Source organism: Acomys russatus, chromosome 27, assembly GCF_903995435.1.
Source record: "Acomys russatus chromosome 27, mAcoRus1.1, whole genome shotgun sequence".
In the NCBI taxonomy this organism is placed as follows: Eukaryota; Metazoa; Chordata; class Mammalia; order Rodentia; family Muridae; genus Acomys; species Acomys russatus.
In genome coordinates, this window is record NC_067163.1 from 57,209,903 (window position 1) to 57,230,572 (window position 20,670).

Here is a 20,670-nt window from a genome sequence, read left to right on the forward strand (position 1 = left end):
GGATGGGTGGTGCGCCCGAGGCTGGGTGTGGAATGAGCTGGAGCGGTGGTGGAGGTGAGGCAAGGCGGAGTTGGGTTGCTCTCAGCCCCGGAGATGAGCTGCACATGGGTGGTTGGAGCTGATATGGAAGGTGAGGAGTGGGGACGCAGTTTAGCAGGGAAGCACTGCCCATGGCCCTGGAACACCCCCAGCACCTCAAAAAGAGAAGCAAAAAGGGCAAAAATGAGGCTTTCCTGATAACCCTAGGAAAAACGAAACGCTGAGAAGGGTCAGTGAGATGGCTCAGTGGGTGAGGGAGCTTGCCACCAAACCTAACTACCTGAGTTCAAGCACTGGGACCCACAGAGTGGTAGGAGAGAATTGACTCCTTCACAGGCACACACACACACACACACACACACGCTCACACACACTCACACACACGCACACACGCTCACACACGCTCACACACACAGGCACACATGCTCACCCCCACTCACCCACCCACCCCAACAAATTAAATTTTAGCTGGGCCCAGTGGCGCATGCCTGTAATCCAGCACTCTGAGAGGCAGAGGTAGGCGGATCTCTGTGAGCTCAAGGCCATCCTGGTCTAGAAAGTGAGTTTAGGACACCCAAGGCTACATAGAGAAACCCTGTCTCGAAAAACCAAAAATAAATTAAAAAGTAAAATAATAATAATAAATGATGACGGCTTAATTTATTACTTTTTCCTCCCTGAGACAGGGTTTCTCTGTGTAGCCTTGGCTGTCTTGGACTCACTTTGTAGACCAGGCTGGCCTCAAACTCACAGTGATCCGTCTACCTCTGCCTCCCAAGTGCTGAGATTAAAGACATGTGCCACCACGCCCGGCCCATTAATTACATTTTTAAAAATCTATGTTTGGGAGGTGGGGGTTGAAAGGCTAGGCACGGAGCTCCGTGGTGGAGAACTTGCCTGTAGGTGCAAGGTCCAGGGTCTCGTCCCCAGCACGACACAAAGAAAAGTTAAACAAAACAAATGTAGACAAAAGGCAAAGGCAATTATCAACTCCAAGGAAATCATAAAGTGAGGAGGTGAGTGTTCTGACTTGGGGCTGCAGGCTGGGTTCTGAATTGCATGAGGTTGCTCAGTATGGGGTGCATGCAGACAGAGCTGGGGCTGAAGGCTGGCATCTGGATTCCACACGGGATCAGGTCATGCTGGACACCAGGAGTAGGTTAGTGTCACGATTAGTTCCTTCAAAGCAGAGGGGGAAATGTGGGGCATAGAGGACTTGCATTTGATCTTTGCAGTGGGAGGCCAAGGCCAACCTTGGCTACATAGCAAGACCTTGTTTTTAAAAAAGGAGTTAGAAGCTGGGCATGGTGGCGCACGCCTATAATCCCAGCACTCGGGAGGCAGAGGCAGGTGGATCGCTGTGAATTCGAGGCCAGCCTGGTCTACAAAGCGAGTCCAGGACAGCCACGTCTACACAGAGAAACCCTGTCTTGAAAAATAAAAACAAAACAAAACAAAACAAAAAAGGAGTTAGTGTAGCTGGTCTTTGCCACGTTGTTGGGTCTTTTCCCTAGCCTTCATCCCTCACTTTCACCCCCATCACTAGATAGGAGAGAAGTGAGGAGAGAGGAGAGAGGGGAATTGGGAAAATTCCTGAATCCAGTTTCCTTCCTTTTGTTTCTTCTTTGACCACAGCTTCTAATAAAGCACAGCCAACCTCCCTAAGCAACCAGCAACCACCAACCCTGCCTATCAGGGCTCCAGCATTTATATATCCTCTGAAAAGTTCCCAGGATTCCAAAGTCACACAATTGCAGAAACTATCTGCAGCTGGCAAAACCACACCTCTGCTAGAGCAGGAGGCAAACCACAGCCAGCTGCTGCACAGTCTAAAGCAGCCCCACATCCAACTCCTGGGAGTAAAACAAACACATTTTTTATTATTTCTCTGACTTTTTTTTCCCTGTTTTTTGAGACAGGGTTTATCTGTGTATCCTTGGCTTTTTTTGTAACCATCATCTACATCCCTGGATGCACAGTGGGTCCCTGGGGAGTCCGTCCAGCCCTTCTCAAGGTCATCCCTACTGTCCCTGAGGGCCAAGGGTAGAGTAAGATGTTTACCTGTTGCCTGCGGTCGCGCATTAAGTCTGCAACACCTGCTGACGTCTTCTTCCTGCTTGTTGTTTCCGGCCTGACAAAAGGCAAACAGCTTGTGATTTTTGCTGAGGCCACCAAGGCCATTTCCCAACAGTAAGAAATTACCTTGCGTATCTCTTTTGGATCTGCACTCAGTTGTGACCTTTGTTGCACTGAATACACACCCACAGATACCAGGCCTTCTTTCTGTTTGACATGTAGGAAAACCATTCTCCTTAGAGATGCCGAGGCCACATTTTTGTTGCAGATGACTAAAATTTCCACATTTAAAGCCCTGGAGACTTTGAGATCTGAGACTTTTAGCAGCTTGGTCACAGCCTCCTTGCAAATGGCCATACTTCCTTCAAATGGATCACTGGGCGTTTTGATATCGGAGACTTCCAGCTATAGCTTGACCTATGATATTAGCCTGGTACACATTAGAATCGATATTGGCCGTATCCCTTACCCACACGTTCATAGGTGCTGCTCGCACCTCTAATGGCCTCATAACCTTTTTACATTCTGTGTTTGCATTTTCATATGCCAAGGTCTCTCTCAACACCCACTTTGCATCAGGGTCTGATACAGCCTTGTTCACTGCTGAGACTAATCTTGTTTTTAAAAAAAAGTCAGTGAAGGTTTCTCTAGAGCCTTGTGTAATCTTTGCAAATGAGGTGGACTTCCTCCTGCCCTGCCCCCACCCCCACCCCCACCCTGGGCTCCTCAGCTTTGTCCCAAGCTCTTAAAGCCACTAAATGGCATTGTCCTATAGTAATGTTACCAAATTAAATCTGTTCTTTTATACCACAGTACTGCCCTTCACTCACCGACTGAACTGTTACTATATTCACTCCCCTCACTCTATTTTGCTGTTCAGTATTCACAGCTCCCTCCCTCCACCATGTCAGCGACAGCAATTGCAGACCTGCTGCTAGTACAGGTGTCACCAATCCCTTACAGTCTTGGGAAATAATTCTATTTTGAGTAGCCCAGTTATTTAGAATTTGTTTCACATAAGTCAAGTGCATCCCATATGAAGTCACGGCCTCTCTAAATAAAATGCCTCAGAGCTACCATTTCTAGTAGGATGCCGTCCTATCTCACCATGACCTTGTTCCATGCAGCTAGCAGACATATGATTTATGACTACTGAAAAGCTGATGGTGATGCCGTAACCCTGGGCTGCTCCTCCTGGTCGCACAGTTGGTTCAACATTAGCCCCCCCTCTTTTTTTGAAACAGTCTGTCTCATCGGATTGTCCTCCCACTTTTTCGGCTTTTCTCTAACCCATCCACCAACTGGCACAGTTTCTTTCTCTCTTTCCTTCTGAAGGGTACTCCTGCTCTCTTACTCAGTCACCAAGACTGATGCTTTTTGGTGTCTTTTCCAGTGCTCCCAGCTTCCCATGTCCTTAACCTCCTCCCACAGGACCTCCAGTTGCAGAGCCAACCCTACAACCCTTTCAAAAATGAGAGAGCAGATGACCCCTTTTGTTTTCATATTTCAGCTATTTTCCCCCTCAGATCCCTCCATTTCCACCTGTAATTTTTTTCCAACTGCTCTGCCAGTTTTCATCTTTTTTTTTTTTAACAGAATATACAAAAAAGACAAAGAAAAAACAGAAATCTCCCCCTTCCCACCCCCAGACAGCAAATCAAGGAACAGCCCACCAGTAACAGCCATGATTAATTTTTTTGCTGGCCTCTTGAAAAAAAAAAATCCATTCTTTTGTCCCCTGCCATTTCCTCTGTGGCATTTGAAATAAATATTCCCATTTTTTCCCCTTAACTTTTGAGTCCCATATTGGGCGCCAAATGTAGCTGGCCCTTGCTACATTGTGGGGTTTTATTTTTCCCACCCTTTAACCCTACTCCCCACTTTCACCCTCTAATACTAGATAGGAGAGAAGCAAGGATAGAGGGCAGAGAGGAATTGGGAAAACCCCTGAGTCTGGTTTCTTTCTTTTTGCTTTTTCTTTGAGCATGGCCACTAATAAGCCACAGCCAAGCCCCACCTATCTGGGCTCCAGCATTTACATATCCTCTGAAAAGTTCCCAGAATTCCAAATTTCACACAATTGCAGCAATTACCTGCAGCTGGCAAAACCATGCCTCTGCTAGAGCACGAGACAAACCATAGTCAGCTGCTGCAGACAATCTACAGCAGCCCCACATCCCTGCCCCTGTGATAAAACAAAAATATGTTCTTCTTATTCTTTTTTGTCTGTTTTGTTTTCAAGGGTTTCTCTGTGTAGCCTTGGCTGTCCTAGAACCCTCTCTATAGACCAGGCTGACCTTGAACTCACAGACCTGCCCAGGCTGGCCTCGAACTCAGAAACCTGCCTATTCCTTCCTAGTGTGTGATTAAAGGCACATGCCTCCACTGCCCGGCCATATTCTTATAATATTTCTGAGTTTTAAAGAAACTGAAATCCTAGAGTTGTTGCTACAAGTTGTGTATGGAAAACAATCCTCTCACGGTGCGGTGCCTTCTCTGTGGGATGGGTAATCCCATCCCAGCCTGAGGTCCACCCCACACACTGCAGCACAAAGTCACCATAATGTCTGCAGTGGACGGTGGTGGCGGTGACCAGGGTCAGCCAGGGTTCAGCCTCCTCTCCCCCTTCTCTGTCTTCTCAGACCATCAGCAACGTGCTGCTGCAGTATGCCGACATTGTCTCCAAGGACTTCGCCTCCTACTGCTCCAAGGAGAAGGAGAAAGTGGTGACCTGGGGGCTCCCTGCCCCTCCCAATTTTACCCCTTCTGGCCCCACTCAGCTCCCCTTAGGGTCCAGGGCTCCCCTCCTGCCCCAAACTCCACTGAGGGGACATGCATCTTCAGGGCCATGTGTAATTGTGTGTGCATTGTATTGATCTGTCTGACTGTCCGTATGTCTGTCTGACTGTCTGTATGTCTTTGATTGTATGGGATTTATTGTTGGTGGTGGCTACTTGTTTGCGTTTTTGAGGCAAGCTCCCAAAATGGAGTTCAGACTGGCTTTGAGCTACCCATGTAGTCCAGATTAGCCTGTTTTACTATGTAGACCAAAGTGGCCTCCAATTCACTGTGTAGCCCAAACTGGCCTTGAACTTGCTATGTATCACAGGCTCAACACCAGCTAGCTATGTAGCCCAAGATGGCCTTGCCTTCCTGACCTCCTGTCTCCTCCTTCTGACTTCTGAGCTGTGTTCCTCTGTGCACAACTATCTCACTGTTACGATATAGCTGTGCTGAGGGCCGGGTGCCTAGCCTGTTCGTGTCTGTGTGACTGAGCCTGTGAGTCTGGGAGAGTCCTGTGTGTGCACACGAGGGGGAGGACATGCTTCCCCGGGTGTCAGGCCTCAACATCGCCACCCCAGCGGGTATTCCTGCATGCCTCCCCTGTCCGGCCCAAGGGACCCTCTCCCCAGCTCAGGCATGTCCAGGGCTATTGCCGCCCCCATTCGCTAGGGGATCCTAGATTCCTGATCCCCAGGAGCTGGTGGGGAGTCACCAGCCCGACCCTTGCTCTTTGCAGCCCTGCATCCTCATGAACAACACACAGCAGCTCCGGGTGCAGCTGGAGAAGATGTTTGAGGCGATGGGCGGGAAGGAGGTGAGTGCCAGGCGCGCCCCCGACACGCGGGAAGGAGGGCGGGAAGGAGGTGAGTGCCAGGCGCGCCCCCGACACGACACGCGGGAAGGAGGGCGGGAAGGAGGTGAGTGCCAGGCGCGTCCCCGACACGCGGGAAGGAGGGCAAGAAGGAGGTGAGTGGCATGCGCGCCCTGACACCGCGGGAAGGAGGTGAGTGCCAGGCGCATCCCGGACACCGCGAACAGCAGGCTCACCAGGGGGGCGCGGCTGCCTATGCCTCAGGTGCCTCCTCAGCCCCGGAGACACTTGCTGGGGGACCTGAGAGAGCAGGTGTTAATGCCTTTCTCCCTCAGCTGGATGCCGAGGCCAGCGGCACCCTGAAGGAGCTGCAGGTGAAACTCAACAACGTCCTGGATGAGCTCAGCCACGTGTTTGCCACCAGGTGGGGCCCGGGCGGGACACATGAGCAGGGGTGACTCTGAGCCTGGGGCATCTCATGCTAGGCTCACACCAGGGCGGGGAGGTAGGGGGAGGTTAAATTAGGTGACTTGGGAGCCCAGACACAGCTGCCCCAGGCCTGGTGCCAGTGAGTGCCTTTCCACTCTGTGCCTCAGTGGACAGATATGATGATGCCAGCAGCCCAGTGAAGGAATTCTGGCGCTGAAATGTCCACCTAGGGAGTCTTAGGCGAGAATGTCTGCCACCTTGGCTCAGTCGGTGCCATCGCCTCCTGGTGCTGAGGACGCAAGGCACGGTGCCTGGGTTGAGGTGCCCGGTTGAGCGCCTTTCCCTGTGGTGCCCGGGTTGAGGTGCCCGGGTTGAGTGCCTTTCCCTGTGCCGGCAGCTTCCAGCCGCACATCGAGGAGTGTGTGAAGCAGATGGGCGACATCCTGAGTCAGGTGAAGGGCACGGGCAACGTGCCTGCCAGCGCCTGCAGTAGCGTGGCCCAGGACGCAGACAACGTGCTGCAGCCCATCATGGACCTGCTGGACAGCAAGTGAGGGTGGAGGGAAGAGGGAGGGCATGGGGGTGAGGCAGGGGGAGGGGAAGAAGGCCAGGCGGTGTGTGGCTGTTCCTGTGGGTGGAAGGTGGTACAATAGACTGATGGCATGAGGATGAGACCGGCTGCGTCACAAAATACTCACAAGGGAGGATGGAGGGCGATGCTTAACATATGGCGGGCAGGTCCTTGGAAGGCGGGTGGATGGATACGTCAGTGGTGGGATAGATGACTGGATGGACAGATGGATGCATGGATGGATGGATGGGTAGATGGACAGATGGACAGGTGGAAAAATGGGCAGATGGACAGATGGGTGGATGGATGGATGGGTAGGTGGGTGGATGGGTGGGTGGGTGGATGGACAGAAGGACAGCTGTAGAAATGGGTGGATGAGTGGGTAGATGAGTGAATGGATGGACAGATGGGGACGGGTGGATGGACAGATGGACAGTTGGAGAAATGGGTAGGTGGAAGGATGGATGGATGGGTTGGTGGATGGATGGGTGGGTGGGTGGATGGGTGTAGGTAGATGGGTGGATGGATCGATGGATGGGTGGGTGGACAGATGGACAGGTGGAGCAATAGATAGATGGATGGTGGGCAGGTGATTGGACGGTGCATTGATAACTGGGTGGGTTTGGGGATAATGCTGGTGAATTTGGGGCTGTGATTGGTAGGTGAGAGATCAGCAGGGAAATGCATGCTGGCAGATTGTCCCCTTCCGTCAACTCACTCACATCGCGTCAGGGATGTTGGCCTTTTACTCTCCTCATCTGCCTTCTTGCCCATCCTGTCTGGGTCCTTGGCCATGACCCCCTCAGCCCCTTGGGTGCTCTGGTCTCCAGACCTCTCATCTAACCTGACTGCCCAGTGTTCTTCCATATTGAATATTTTGGTGTGTCACTGCCTCAGCTTCCCCACGCTCACCGTGAGGGCCAGGTGTTTTGTCTGCCTTCCTTGCACACTCCTTGCGTGGTCACCATGTCAGGCCGAAGCTGTGCGGGGAGGGAAGGGGCCTGGGTGGCCCCCTCACTGACCGTGGCCTCACCCCCAGCCTCACCCTGTTCGCCAAAATCTGTGAGAAGACGGTTCTGAAGCGAGTGCTGAAGGAGCTGTGGAAGCTGGTGATGAACACCATGGAAAAGACCATCGTCCTGCCGCCGCTGACTGACCAAACGGTGAGGCCTGTGTCCCGGCCAAGCAGCCATCTCTGTGAGGGAAGCGCAGGTGCCTCCAAGAGAGGGGGTCAGGACCATGACACTGGGGTTCGGGGAGGTCACGCAGGTGTATCCAAAGGACAACTGGACAGCCAGAGAGGGCATCAAAGCCCATAGCCATCTCAAGCCAGGTTTCTAGTCAGGGAGCTTGGGAGCATGTGAGAAGGAGAACCCGCCATGGCTACCAGGGGATCTTGAGACACTGATGACACAGGCCGAGGGCCCAGGGCTGGCAGCTGGCTGCCTCAGGGTGGGCGCCCAGGCGACGGAGGGTGGAGAAGCCTCATCTAGGTGCCTGTGGCTGGGAGCTAAAGACTGATCCTCTGGGCAGGGCCAGGGCTGGGGTGTCATTGCCTCAGTGTCCACCCAGGGCCACTCACAGTGACTTGTTCCCTTTCCCCACCCTGCCCCCATTCCGGCTGGCAGATGATTGTAAGTAGAGACCCGTTTGTCCGTCTGTCTGTTCGTCGTCGTCGTCCGTTCGATGTGTGTCTGGACTGGGGCCGCCCCCACCCCCCCAGTGCCCCCCTCCTCCCCTCCTCCTGACTTTGTATCTGTGTGCTGGTGGGTGGGGCATTGAGATGGGTGGGGCTTGGAGGCCACACCCCCAGCCTCAGAAGTAGGGCCTACATCCACACTGTCAGCCTACTCATGTCCTGTCTCTTGAATGGAAGCTGCCCAGTCTCAGAGGTGGAAGGAGGTGAGGGTGGCAGGGTGGGGGTAGGTGGTCGGCTTTCCTCTCCCATGCAGCTGTGCTGTGTGCTCAGTGCATCCCCACGAGTCCCCTGGTGCCACACGCACACACCAGCATGCTGGGAAGCTCGGCTGTCAGGCAGCCTGGGTGTCACCACTTTGCCTGTACCTAGGAGAATCATTTCACCTCCGGCCCTCAGTTTCCCAAAATGGAAAAGAAATGAGGCTTCCCACCAGCATTCTCTGAGCCACCAACATGAAAGTGGACATCCGAATGCTCACCAGCCACCTGTGGACCCCTCAGTAAAACTGTCCCCCACAACCCGCTGTGGGTCAGGAGAGGCCACGGTGACGCTTTACTTTGTCCCAAGCTCACTTGCCCAGAGAGCACATCCTGGGTCTCTGTAGGCACCTGGTGGCATCGTGCCCAGTGCCCAGGTCCTAGTTGTAGGCAGTGCATAAAGGAACATGTGCCGCTGACGGCTCTCCACCGGCCAGCGTCTGTCACAGCTCACTTAGGACCGCCTGCTGAGGGAGGTCTCAATGCAGTCAAGCTGATGAGGAAGCCAAGGCTGGGAGAGGAGGCTCCTGGCTCAGGCTCGAGTTCACATCTGTGTCAGTGTGGAGTAGGGGTGCTTCTGCTAACCTGGGATCCAGCGGGTGTCTTTGTTCACCAAATGTAAATGGCTTATATTTTGGCAGTGGCTTTTACCTTGGGCTTTCTCTGGCTCTGGCTCTCTTTTCTCCTCCTCTTTCTCCCCCCTCCCCTGCCTTCATCTCCCTCCTCCTTTCTCCCTCCCCTTCCTCCTGTCTTTCCCTCCTCTTCCCTGCTTCTCCACACGCCACCCACCCCCCACCCCCACCCTATGTCTGTCTCTCCTTCTCTTCCCTCCTCCCCATGCTCCCTCCCCCCATGCCCCCTCCCCCATGCCCCTCCCCCCATGCCCCCTCCTCCATTCCCCTCCTCCCTTTTTTCTCCTTCTGGATCATACACCTTCTCCCCCCAGCCCCCATAAGAGAGAGCCCCTATAGTTCCCCAGCATCCCCCAATCCCCAGACAATGCAGCCCCCTCCCCTCCCTCCATGGGGGGGCTGTGACACTCCTGGGTCCTGACCTCGCTGTGACATTGTCTCTGCAGGGTACCCTCTTGAGAAAACATGGCAAGGGACTAGAAAAGGTAATGAGGACCTCGGCTTGCGGGGTCCCGGGAGTCCGGGCGCGAGTGTTCCTACGGTTCCTGCTTGGGTAGGAAGGCCAGCCAGGGCCACAGGGGGAGCTGGGTAGGAAGGCCAGCCAGGGCCACAGGGGGAGCTGGGTAGGAAGGCCAGCCGGGGCCACAGGGGGAGCTGGGTAGGAAGGCCAGCCGGGGCCACAGGGGGAGCTGGGTAGGAAGGCCAGCCAGGGCCACAGGGGGAACTGGGTAGGAAGGCCAGCCAGGGCCACAGGGGGAGCTGGGTAGGAAGGCCAGCCAGGGCCACAGGGGGAGATGGCTCTTGATCTGGTTGCAAGGACCCTGAAGCTAGAACTCAGATTCCTCTCCTGAGTCCAGGGAGTGTGAGTACAGCCCTTTCTCAGCTGATGTCAGTGGCCTGCTCCAAGGGCCACACTCTGGACGGCCCTGCACTGAGGCATGGGTTTTTGTTGCTTTAATGAATGTTTATTGAAAGGAGCTGTGGCTGTGACCGAATGTGGGTGGCTGCTTGATTGTGCGATCCTGTAAGAATACATCGGGCCTCTCTGTGCCCTAAATGGGTCTCAGTGTTACCACTGGAGCGTAGGTCATTCCCACGCCCCAGCCAGCCTTCCAGGGGGCGCTGTGCATCCAGGCGAGGCCAAGGCTGTGTGTTCTGGCCTGTGGGGCTCCCGTGTGTGTGATTTCATCATATTTGATGATTTTGAGTGTCTGCAGGATTCATCTGCAGGTATAGAGTGTGTCTCTATGTGTGCATGCATGTGCTCGCCTGTGTGTGTGTGTAAGAGAGAGCATGTGTGTGCATGTGTGAGCGTGTGTGCATGCATGTGCTCACCTGTGTGTGTGTGAGAGAGCATGTGTGTGTGTGTGTGTGTGTGTGTGTGTGTGTGTGTGTGTGTGCATGCGCGTGTGAGTGGCGTGCGTGCGTGCGTGCGTGTCTACACTGAAGGCTTGGAGCTTGCAGGGGTAATGACGTTTTCTATGGCCTCCCTGACACTGGCTTGGGGCGCGTTGGCACAGAGACCTGGAGCCTTCTCTCTCCTTGGCTTCTCGCCAACCCCCACAAGGCCCTGTAGCCAGGTTTGCAGCTTTCTGGCCTTCCCCCCGCCCCCCGCATGTGCTGTGGTGGAGGAGTCTACACTCAGAGACAAGGGCCTCAGCTGGGGGGAGTTAGTACCCGTTTCAGTAACCGGGGTGGGGGGAGCTCACGCTGCGATTCCAGGGCTCAGGGAAGTCCCATTGAGTACCCCCCCTCCTCAGCGCCCACCAGAACTCTGACCTCTGACCTCCGCCTGGTTCTCTCCACAGGGCAGGGTGAAACTGCCGAGCCACTCAGACGTAAGCCCGGCCTCTCACTGTCTGTCTGGCTCCCACCTCACCCCACTTCCTCCCTGCCCCTTCCACTCTGTGCTCCGTGCGTCGGGGGCGTCCTGTGGCCCTGTCTGTTATTTCTTCTTCCTCTGTCTGTCTGGCTTGCTTGTTGGTGGGTAGGGAAGGGAGGTGTGGACGGTTCTTAGGAGGGCCCCTGCTCCTCCTCACAGGAGCACAGGCGGGTGCAACAGGGGAAACAGGCCCAGGCAACTAGGCTCCGCTAACTCCGGCTCTCGCAACCTCTGGGAGCCCTGAGACTATGGGGCTGAGGGGATGTGTGTGGCACAGCTGAAGAGAGTCTGCTGAGCACTTGCAGGGCCATGTGAGGTCCAGGTTTCCATTCCCAGCAGGACAGACTAACATAGCAATAGTGACAGCCAGGGGTTGCAAAGACAGTAACAGTTTCCAAACATCTGCCTATAAACAGTCCAGCCAGAACCCACCGGGGCCATCTTGGCTGGTGGAGCCCTTCCACAAGCTGCTAATAGCATGGAGAGGTCAAGTCCAGAGAGGGCAAGGCACCTGCCTGAGGCCGCCCAGCTCAGCCGTGGCTCTCAGGCTGGGACCCAGTCTGCCCCGCGTTGCCTGTGATGAGACCACCAAGTCACCGGAGACCCATCAAATTCCTTCAAGGCTGCAGGGCAGCTGGGATCCTGTCTGAAGGGGAACAGGCTCAGAGGGGCTAACTCACCTGTCGGGGCTGCAGCTGGCATCTGGTGGGCGAGAGGGGGAGTATATGCAGACGCCAGTGTGTGAGGAGTCTTCCTGATGCCCAGAGGGGTGGCCAAGAGGAAGGAAATTCCCCAAGGCTGGGCCCCTATAAGCCCAGCCTGGCCCATGGCACATGGCCACCAACAAGCTCATCTGGGTCCTCCCCTCAACTCACCATCCATGGGCGGGCTGCCAGCTGGTGTGTTTCCCTTATCTTCCAGTTTTCGGGGGCAGGTGGATGTGAGAGGTGGACAGTGTCCTCCTAGAACCGGGCATCTCCAGACACAAGGTGCCCCTTGATCTCACTGGGGCTCCCCACCCCTCTGTCCATGGGACTCAGGCACCGTGGACAGGAACCAAGGCGGCTGACAGGCCTGGATCGCTCAGGATGGGGGAAGCATTTAGAAGGCGCACACCCTCACCCCACCGCCTTCCACTCTTTTCCACAGGGGACACAGATGATCTTCAATGCCGCCAAGGAGCTGGGCCAGCTGTCCAAACTTAAGGTGAGGGGCCAGAGTATCTCAAGGTGAGGGACAGATCCCTGTTCCCGGACCCGACTGCCACCTAAAACTGTCTTGAGAATGTTGGAAAGAGGCGTTGATCTTCTGCTGGATCGAGGATACAGATGGTTTGATTCTCAACACAGAAAGTGAAGGCCCAGAAATGCCAAAGCCCACCTGCTCTTTCTGCCGTCCCCACAGGATCACATGGTGCGAGAAGAAGCCAAGAGCTTGACGCCGAAGCAGTGCGCCGTGGTGGAACTGGCCCTGGACACCATCAAGGTAAGGGAGGGGCCACAGAGGGCTGTAAAAGAGGGCACGAGGAATGCATAAGAGTTTACAATGTTAGCCGGGTGTGGTGGTGCACGCCTTTAATCCCAGCACTTGGGAGGCAGAGGCAGGCGGATCGCTGTGAGTTTGAGGCCAGCCTGGTCTACAAAGCGAGTCCAGGACAGCCAAGGCTACACAGAGAAACCCTGTCTCGAGAAAAGAAAAGAGTTTACAATGCATAGTATGCGGATAGTGGTCAGGGAGAGCCTTTCCCTGAGCGCGCAGCCAGTACTAAGGTCCTGGGGCAGCTGTGGCCTGGGGAGGGTGAGAGGCGTGCATGTTAGTGGAGGTGCTGGGAGCCATCAGCAACCTCACTGTCCACCCGCAGCAATACTTCCACGCGGGGGGCGTGGGCCTCAAGAAGACCTTTTTGGAGAAGAGCCCTGACCTCCAGTCCCTGCGCTATGCCCTGTCGCTCTATACGCAGGCCACCGACCTGCTCATCAAAACTTTCGTGCAGACTCAGTCCGCGCAGGGTAAGGACACGCAGCTGCGGGCTCCGCCCCTGAGTGATTGACAGACCACAGTGGGGGCGGAGCACCCGACATCGAAGCGCCAAAGGCGATTCTCTCAGGGCAAAGAAACACCGTGGAGTGATAAACAGCTATGGGAGGGGACAGGAACTGATAACTTCTAGGGCAACTTCTAGTGATTGTCATCGAGGGGCGGGACCTGGTTGGCACCCTGGGGCGGGACCTCCGGGGTACCTTTAGAATAAGGGATGATTGACAGTTCCAGGTGAAATCTAATGTCAGGAATCCAAGGCATGGTGGCCTCCTTAGGGGCGGGGCCTCTGAACTGTGCCCGAGATGTAGAATGATTGACAGGTCTAAGAGGCCGGAGGACCTGGACCTGGGAGGTGTGGGGACCTGGGAGGTGCTGGGCCTCAGATCCCCCCCACCTCTCTCTCTCTGTCTGTGTGTTGCTTCTGTCCCCTTCCCTCTGAGCTCTCGTGAAGCAGCTGGGGCCACATGACAGGGCTCCAAGGTCCTAGCATCTCTCCCTGGGCAGAAGTTGGTGGCCTCAGGCATTGTCCTCGTGCTGGGAAGGGGAAAGTTGTCATCCACCCACCCTCAGGCACAGCGGGTGGAGCCTAACCCTCAGTTTCCCCTCCTATTCTTGTTGCTTTTGGTGTCCCTGGTGTTCCCGGAGTGGGAGGCTGTCTGTCTGTCCGTCCGTCTGCACTGACGTTTCTTTCTTTCTCTCTCCCCATCTCTCTCTCTCTCTCTCTCTCTCTCTCTCTCTCTCTCTCTCTTTCTCTCTCGTTCTCCCTGTCACTCGCTGTCCCCTTTCTGCGCCTCCCCCCGCCCCTGCCACGCACATCCCTTCCTCCTCCTCTCCCTCCCCATCCACCCTGGTCAGTCCACGGTGGAAAGGGGACTAGGTTTACCCTTAGTGAAGACGTTTGTCCTGAGATGGGTACGTGCCTGCGCCGCCCGCCACCCGCACGCGGTGCCCGGTGCCTGCGCCCTCCCCCCTGCCCGGCTAGTAAGACCCCGGCCTCCCCGCGCCCGCCCCCGGGCGCTGTGTCTCTGCACAAGGGGAAGGGCGGCTTGCTGGCTCCACCCGGGGTAGGAGGCTGGGCCGGCAGCTCCCATTCCCAGCAAAGCACAAAAAACTAATGGATAAAGTGTGCTCAGATCCTGAGTCAGCCTTTCTGCAGTCAGCCTCCCCCCTCCCCCACTGTTCTGTCACCTAGAAACTAGGACAGTCTAGACCGACATTTCCAGGCACAGGCTTGTGGTCCCTGTCCTTGGGAGCAGGAGGACCACGTGTTCCTGCTAGCCTTGGCCAAACACCCAGCCTAGCTTTCCTGCGGGCAACTGAGGTTTCCTGTGCCTTCTTCCTTACCCTGTCAGGAGCCCCCGGTCATGGGGGGAGGGTGGTGTGTGTGATAGCCCCTTCCTGGTGGAGCCAGCAAACCTGGGGCGGGGGCCAGCACTGCCCCCTTCTCCCTTCTTACTAGCCTGGGCCTTGGTCCGACCTCTTATATAACCCATCATGTCTAACCCCCCAGCACCCCACCTCTGGCCCGGACTGAGCTTGCTGAAGCATTGGCCTGGGGGGGAGGGGGCTGAGCATGTGACTGGGGAGGTATCTGAGATGATCTGGGTGGCCGCCTGGGGTGGACAGTGCTGGGGCTATGTGACCCCCTTCAGGGGCGGCTGGAGGAGCCTCCTGGCCCCTCTGTCCCCTGACCGTCCAGCACAGGTAACCTGGACGGACTTTTGACTGGCCCGATGCCCTTCCTCCTACACTCTCCTTGCCATGCCCTGCATGGGGTGCCCCAGGAGTCGGGAGGTGCCTGGGGATGGCGGCAGCCGGGTGGGGTGCTGGCGGTCACAGGTCCACAGGCCCCGCGGACATGCTTCTGAGCCACAGGTATGGGTGGTTGGAGCAGTAGTTTCTAAGTTAGCCCCTCATGGGGCCCCATCATGACCAGCGTGACACGCAAGGGTGATTGGGAAGAGCCATGCTCATGGCTACCACACTAGCAGACACGTTTGTGGACTAGGAAACTAAGCTTAGGGGCTTTGTTGGCGATGAGACTAGCTGGATCCAGGCTCTACGCCATTGGCAATTGGTCTCCTTGGAGACCTTTGTGGCCAATTTACAAAGTCCGGAAGTTAGTTTTCATTAGCCTAGCCTGTCAGAGTTTGGTGCGCTTCACAGTGGGAATTGAAGTTTCCTGAAGATTCAGGAGAGGGGCTACAGAAGTTGACTCCTGGCATCAGAGGGCGGGGCAGTCCCTGGAGAGTTCAGAGTGCTGGGAGGAGCCTGCGGGCGGGCGGAGCCCTGCGAGGGGCTTACAAGGGGCTTGCAGAGCGGGTTGGGAACCACTGGAGGCTCTTTTTTTTTTTTTTTTTTTTTTTTTTTTTTTTTTTTTTTTTTTTGGTGTTTCGAGACAGGGTGTCTCTGTGTAGCCTTGGCCATCCTGGACTCACTTTGTAGACCAGGCTGGCCTCGAACGCACAGCGATCCGCCTGCTGGGGCCTGCTAGACCGTTTCTGAGAGGGAGGAGAGACAGATCAGGGAAAAGCGCCCCGTAGCAGTCCATGGCGCGGGGCGGGAGCTGGACCAGGTCCAGGCATAGCCACACCGTTAGACTCCCCATGAGCTCGGAAGGCAGCGCGGTCAGTTTTCGGTGTCCCAGCACACAGGGCCAGAGCGAGGACAGGCATTTGGGTGGGCACACAGAGAAGGGGAGAGGGAGAAAAGTGAATCGTCGAAGCAGGCTCCGCGGGCCAGGAGAAGCGGGTGAAGAACAGGGCAGGTGCTCTGGGCTCAGGTTAAGAGACCTGCGACAACTCACATGGCGAGGCACGGAACTCCATAACTCTTGGCTTGTTGGTGGCACCTGCCACCCCGTGCCCTCAGTGCCTCGGTGACCTGGTGCCGCCAGCACGCGGTGGGGGAGGTGACTGACATCACTCCTGGTGGGAGGGGCAAGAACACAGCTCAGATCCCGCATCTTCCCCTGTCCCGCCCAGGCTCGGGTGTGGAAGACCCTGTAGGTGAAGTGTCTGTTCACGTGGAGCTACTCACACATCCGGGAACTGGGGAACAGAAGGTCACAGTGAAGGGTGAGTGGCCCGAGGAGGGAGGGAACCAAATTCAGACTCATTGAAGCCAAAGGGGCAGGGAGTTGTTTTTCCTCTGATAGTGGTTTAGAAAATGGAGAAATCTTGAGGCAAAGCCTATTCAGGCATGGCTGCACCCAGGAGTTCCAACGGGATCCCAGGACTTAGTCCCTTTTCCCAATCCCACAGCTTGGGTTCCTTCCTGTCAAATATCATTCTGTCACGCGGGGACCTACCTAACTGTATTTCCCCACTACCCTCCAACAGTGGTGGCCGCCAATGACCTAAAGTGGCAGACTTCTGGCATCTTCCGGCCGTTCATCGAGGTCAACATCGTTGGACCTCAGCTCAGTGACAAGAAACGAAAGTTTGCCACCAAATCAAAAAACAACAGCTGGGCGCCCAAGTACAACGAGAGCTTCCAGTTGTGAGTCGGATGCTCCTAGAATGGGGGTGGGGCGCCCTCGAGGGGACTTTGGGGCCAGTGGGTGACCAGTGCGGAGGGGTGGTGGGTGCAGAGTGGGACTTAGAGGTTACGGTCCCTTTCTGAGACAGGCAGGTCCCTGGAGAGGCGATGGGCTGGGGGTTGAGGTGGGATGGATGGGGGGTTGGAGGGTGGGCAAGAGGATCCTGGGCACCTGAGATAGATCACAAGGGTCAGGGACTGAGAACAGACAGCCTGTTCCTGCCGATGGTTTTGTCATTTAGCGTAGTCAGTTCTGAGTGTGGTGAAGGGTGGGATGGCCGCCATACCGGCAGAAGTGGGTACTGGAGAGGTGAGAGTGTAGTCGCACGGGGGGCGGGGGGTGAGGAAGGGGGGAAGTGGTCCACAGGAGACCAGCAGGTGGGACCCAGAGAACTGAGGGAAAGACTGCTGCAGGACCAGGAAAGGGGCGTGGTCAGGAAGGGGGGGAAGAGAAAGCAAGAGAGGGTGAGTGTGGCCCGCCAGGGTCTGAGCAGGCGGGAGGTGTGGGCGGGGCCCCTATGGAGCACCCCTGGGCCTTAGGGTCCCTCAGCCGCCCGCCCCATGGACAGATCCAGTATCGGCAGTGGTTTCCCTGGTGGGCCTGGCCTAGTTGGTGGGCTTTGGGTGGGGGCGGCCCGGCGGGGGTGGAAGGGGCTCACACCGGGTACTAACTGCTGCCGTGCGTGGCAGTGTGCTGTGAGTGGCTCGCTGGGGTCTTCCGTGGGCTTGGCGGCGGGGGACGGGCTCACGGTGGACTCTGCTGAGCCGGTCCTTTTCCCACAGCTCCCTGAGCGCGGACGCGGGCCCCGAGTGCTACGAGCTGCAGGTGTGCGTCAAGGACTACTGCTTCGCACGCGAGGACCGCACGGTGGGGCTGGCGGTGCTGCAGCTGCGGGAGCTGGCCCAGCGCGGGAGCGCCGCGTGCTGGCTGCCGCTCGGCCGCCGTATCCACATGGACGACACGGGGCTCACGGTGCTGCGCATCCTGTCGCAGCGCAGCAACGACGAGGTGGCCAAAGAGTTTGTCAAGCTCAAGTCGGACACGCGGTCGGCCGAGGAGGGCGGTGCCGCGCCTGCTCCCTAGCGTGCGTGGGGGCGGGGCGGGGCCTAGGAGCGGCTGAGGCCCCGCCCTCTGTATCCCCGCCCTCTCCAGAGGCCACGCCCCTCCACCTCAGTGGCCTTGGCTGGGGAGGCCTTGCCTCCTGGCCCTGGAAAAGCCATAGAGGGTCCGGTTCCCAGGGCCTGGGTTGGGCAAGGCTGCCTGGGAGGCGAGGACGCAGCCTGTGGTGTCTGCAAAAACCAGTGCGGGATGGGCTCTTAAAAGCACATGCGCCCTCGGCGCAACAGGGGCTGAGAGTGTCCTTCCCCACGGACCCTGCCCTCAGCAGAGCACCCACTGGCAGCTGGCGACCCCCTAGCTCGTGCCACACACGGTGGGCTGAGCCCTGACAGATGGCCCAGCCCACATCGCTGCTAAATACCCTTCTCCCCAATTCTTCCCCGAGGGACCCCAGGGCCAGGGCCCTCATTGAAGCCTCAGGCTGCTCTGTCCTTGCCCGTCCTCCTGAAACGTTGGTCCGAACCTGCCTAGAACCTACAGTCATGTTACAGAAGGGATTTAGGGTTTCCCCAGAGCCAGGCGACCCCACCCCTGCCAGCCTTTCTCCAAACTCAGGCAGGAAAGGACCAAAAGGGACCAGCGACTAGGGAGGAGAGAGCGAGCGAGAATATGGATGTACACTTCGAGTGTCCTGTGCTTGTGGCGACAGACGGGTGACTCTTCTAATTGGCTTGGAATCAGAGCATGTCCCTTGAATTCAAGCAGAAGGATGGGGTAGGATGCAGACCGAGACTCCCGGCTCCACCCAGGCCCAGGGGAGCTTAGAGACTGCATTCATACCTTGAGGGAGAGGCCCCACCGCGCTGGAGCTCAGGAAGGTGTGGCTTACACTTTAGGGCATCAAACATGGCTACAGGGGCGGTGGTCTGGCCAGAGACCAACCATAGGAAGTTTCTAGATTGCTGCAAGAATGTGAATGGGGGGTTGTGTGAGCCACGCCGGTTCTGGCGGTGTCTGTGTGTGGGGGCGCTGTCTGGCCCCTGGCTATTGAGGGAACTACAGGGAGTGTTTGTGGAGTCAATTGTTCTGATTTCCAGGCTAGGACTGTTTGAAATTTCCTCTTCTATTACCCAGTTACTTCAACACCCATCACAAAAATCTCCTGTACAAAAGCATTTCTCAAGGACTTCCCCGTTAGCCTTTCCTTTCTCTGATTTGGCCCTGAGAGCATATGAGCCTGGAGCCTGGGCCGCCTCTGTTTCTCCTAAACCACAGCCTGACAAGCTTCCCCAGGTCACAGGAACTGAAGGAAGGTCGTGCTGACCTGAATATTATATGTTGAGAGTGGTTGAGGGGTCTGCATGTGACCCCACATTCACACGCATGTTTGTCATTACAATCTCACCCCCCCCCGCGTGCCCCCGCCCCACTAATCACCACTTCTACTGTGGGAGGTGTCCAAGCTGAGCCGCAGGAGGGACATAGCAGAGGGGCTGGGCTCTGCTCTCAGGACAGCCCCAGACATAGCCGTGTCCTGTCCTGAGGTCCAGCCCTGGTGGACCTGGGCTGCGGGCCACTGCTGAGGCTTGATGCGCCCCAGTAGGTGCAGCTCCAGACTCCATAGGGGTGGTTGGAGAAGGGCTCGCCTGGCCTGTAGCAGGCTGGAGAGAGCCACCGCCTCATCCACAGGAGACACAGGGCTAAGGGCCGCAGATGCCAGGGGGCGAGGAAGGCTACAGTGTAAGCCGTAGAGGGAAACAGGGAAGAGCAGGTAGGGGTTCTCGGATCCAGGCTCATCTATATCCTCTTAGAATTCCCCCGCGAAGGGGCTGGGGCGTGGCTCAGCGCCTGCCAATCATGCACTGTTCTGGGTTCCTTCGCCAACAGCGGCAAATTAAAAAGGCGCTGCCGTCAGCTTACCTTGTTTGGACGACTCAGCCCTGGAAGGAGCGACCTTTGCACCTCAGTCCCTCTCGGGCCCCAGGGCTGTCGCCTCACCTGCCCCTATCAGACATGCAAAAAATCAACTCCTGGGGACCTCCCTCAGCCTGGACCGCAGACCCATCAGGTCCCAAGGGCGGCCCTACTGGGGGTGGAGCAAGGGGCGGGGCCGGTGTGGCCCCGCCCGCCCCTGAGCATCTTTCAGGACCAAAGCTGGCTCTGTGGACCCCTCTTTTTCTTTGCCTTCTGTTGTTTTAAAGAGCGTATGATTTGGTTGAACTGCTGGGTCAGACCCCTCTCAGCCAGATGCTTTGGTGGTGCAGGTGAGGGTCCCCTGCGCCCCAGAAAGTTCCTAACCCCCAATCCTGCCAAGCAGCCCAGGGAACCCCTCCACTCGCCTTTCTTAGCATGTGACTGCAAATGTAGAATCCAAGCATCCAAGCGTTGTTATTTGTTTTTGTTTTTCTTTCCTTTTTTTTTATTTTCTTGAGGGTTTTTTTTTTTTAGGCTCACCCTGTTAGGCCAGCATCTTCCAAGATGCCCTCATTTCTCAATCGACACGTGACTTGGGACACATGTTCAAAATACCCGGGGAGTATTCATGAGTGCATGGCGTTGAGATGTTTTGCACTATTCTGAATTTTTGGTCTCTGTAAAAAATATTTTATTAACATTAAAAAAGAAAAAAAGAGAAGGAAAAGCACAGAGGCTTGGGTGCCGGCTGAGTTCTTGTGTTCCTTTTGAAAAACTTAAGGTAGGGTCCCGCAAGAAGGCCAGGTAGGCAAGGGTGCTTGCTGCTAAGCTGAAGTCTGAATTTGACCTGCGGGCCCACGTGGTGTTATGAAGACTCCCAGAAATTGTTCTTTCGCCCCTACATGTATCATAGCTCACATGTGCCACTCCCACACA

At 56.3% G+C, this 20,670-nt stretch overlaps 1 protein-coding gene across 1 annotated transcript in view; it reads left to right on the forward strand.

Annotated features, from left to right (window-relative positions):
- The window catches only part of Unc13a (unc-13 homolog A), a 37,986-nt gene extending 19,717 nt beyond the window's left edge, over positions 1 to 18,269 (forward strand). Inside the window, exons 26-39 of the mRNA XM_051169828.1 lie at positions 4,758 to 4,838; positions 5,636 to 5,713; positions 6,046 to 6,134; positions 6,537 to 6,689; positions 7,750 to 7,873; positions 9,745 to 9,783; positions 11,107 to 11,136; positions 12,330 to 12,386; positions 12,585 to 12,665; positions 13,042 to 13,189; positions 14,076 to 14,132; positions 16,205 to 16,297; positions 16,562 to 16,721; positions 17,544 to 18,269. Coding sequence (XP_051025785.1) covers positions 4,758 to 4,838; positions 5,636 to 5,713; positions 6,046 to 6,134; positions 6,537 to 6,689; positions 7,750 to 7,873; positions 9,745 to 9,783; positions 11,107 to 11,136; positions 12,330 to 12,386; positions 12,585 to 12,665; positions 13,042 to 13,189; positions 14,076 to 14,132; positions 16,205 to 16,297; positions 16,562 to 16,721; positions 17,544 to 17,844 — 1,491 coding nt within the window. The 3' untranslated portion in view covers positions 17,845 to 18,269. The remainder of the gene's footprint in view (positions 1 to 4,757; positions 4,839 to 5,635; positions 5,714 to 6,045; positions 6,135 to 6,536; positions 6,690 to 7,749; positions 7,874 to 9,744; positions 9,784 to 11,106; positions 11,137 to 12,329; positions 12,387 to 12,584; positions 12,666 to 13,041; positions 13,190 to 14,075; positions 14,133 to 16,204; positions 16,298 to 16,561; positions 16,722 to 17,543) is intronic.
- Positions 18,270 to 20,670: the final 2,401 nt, after the last annotated feature.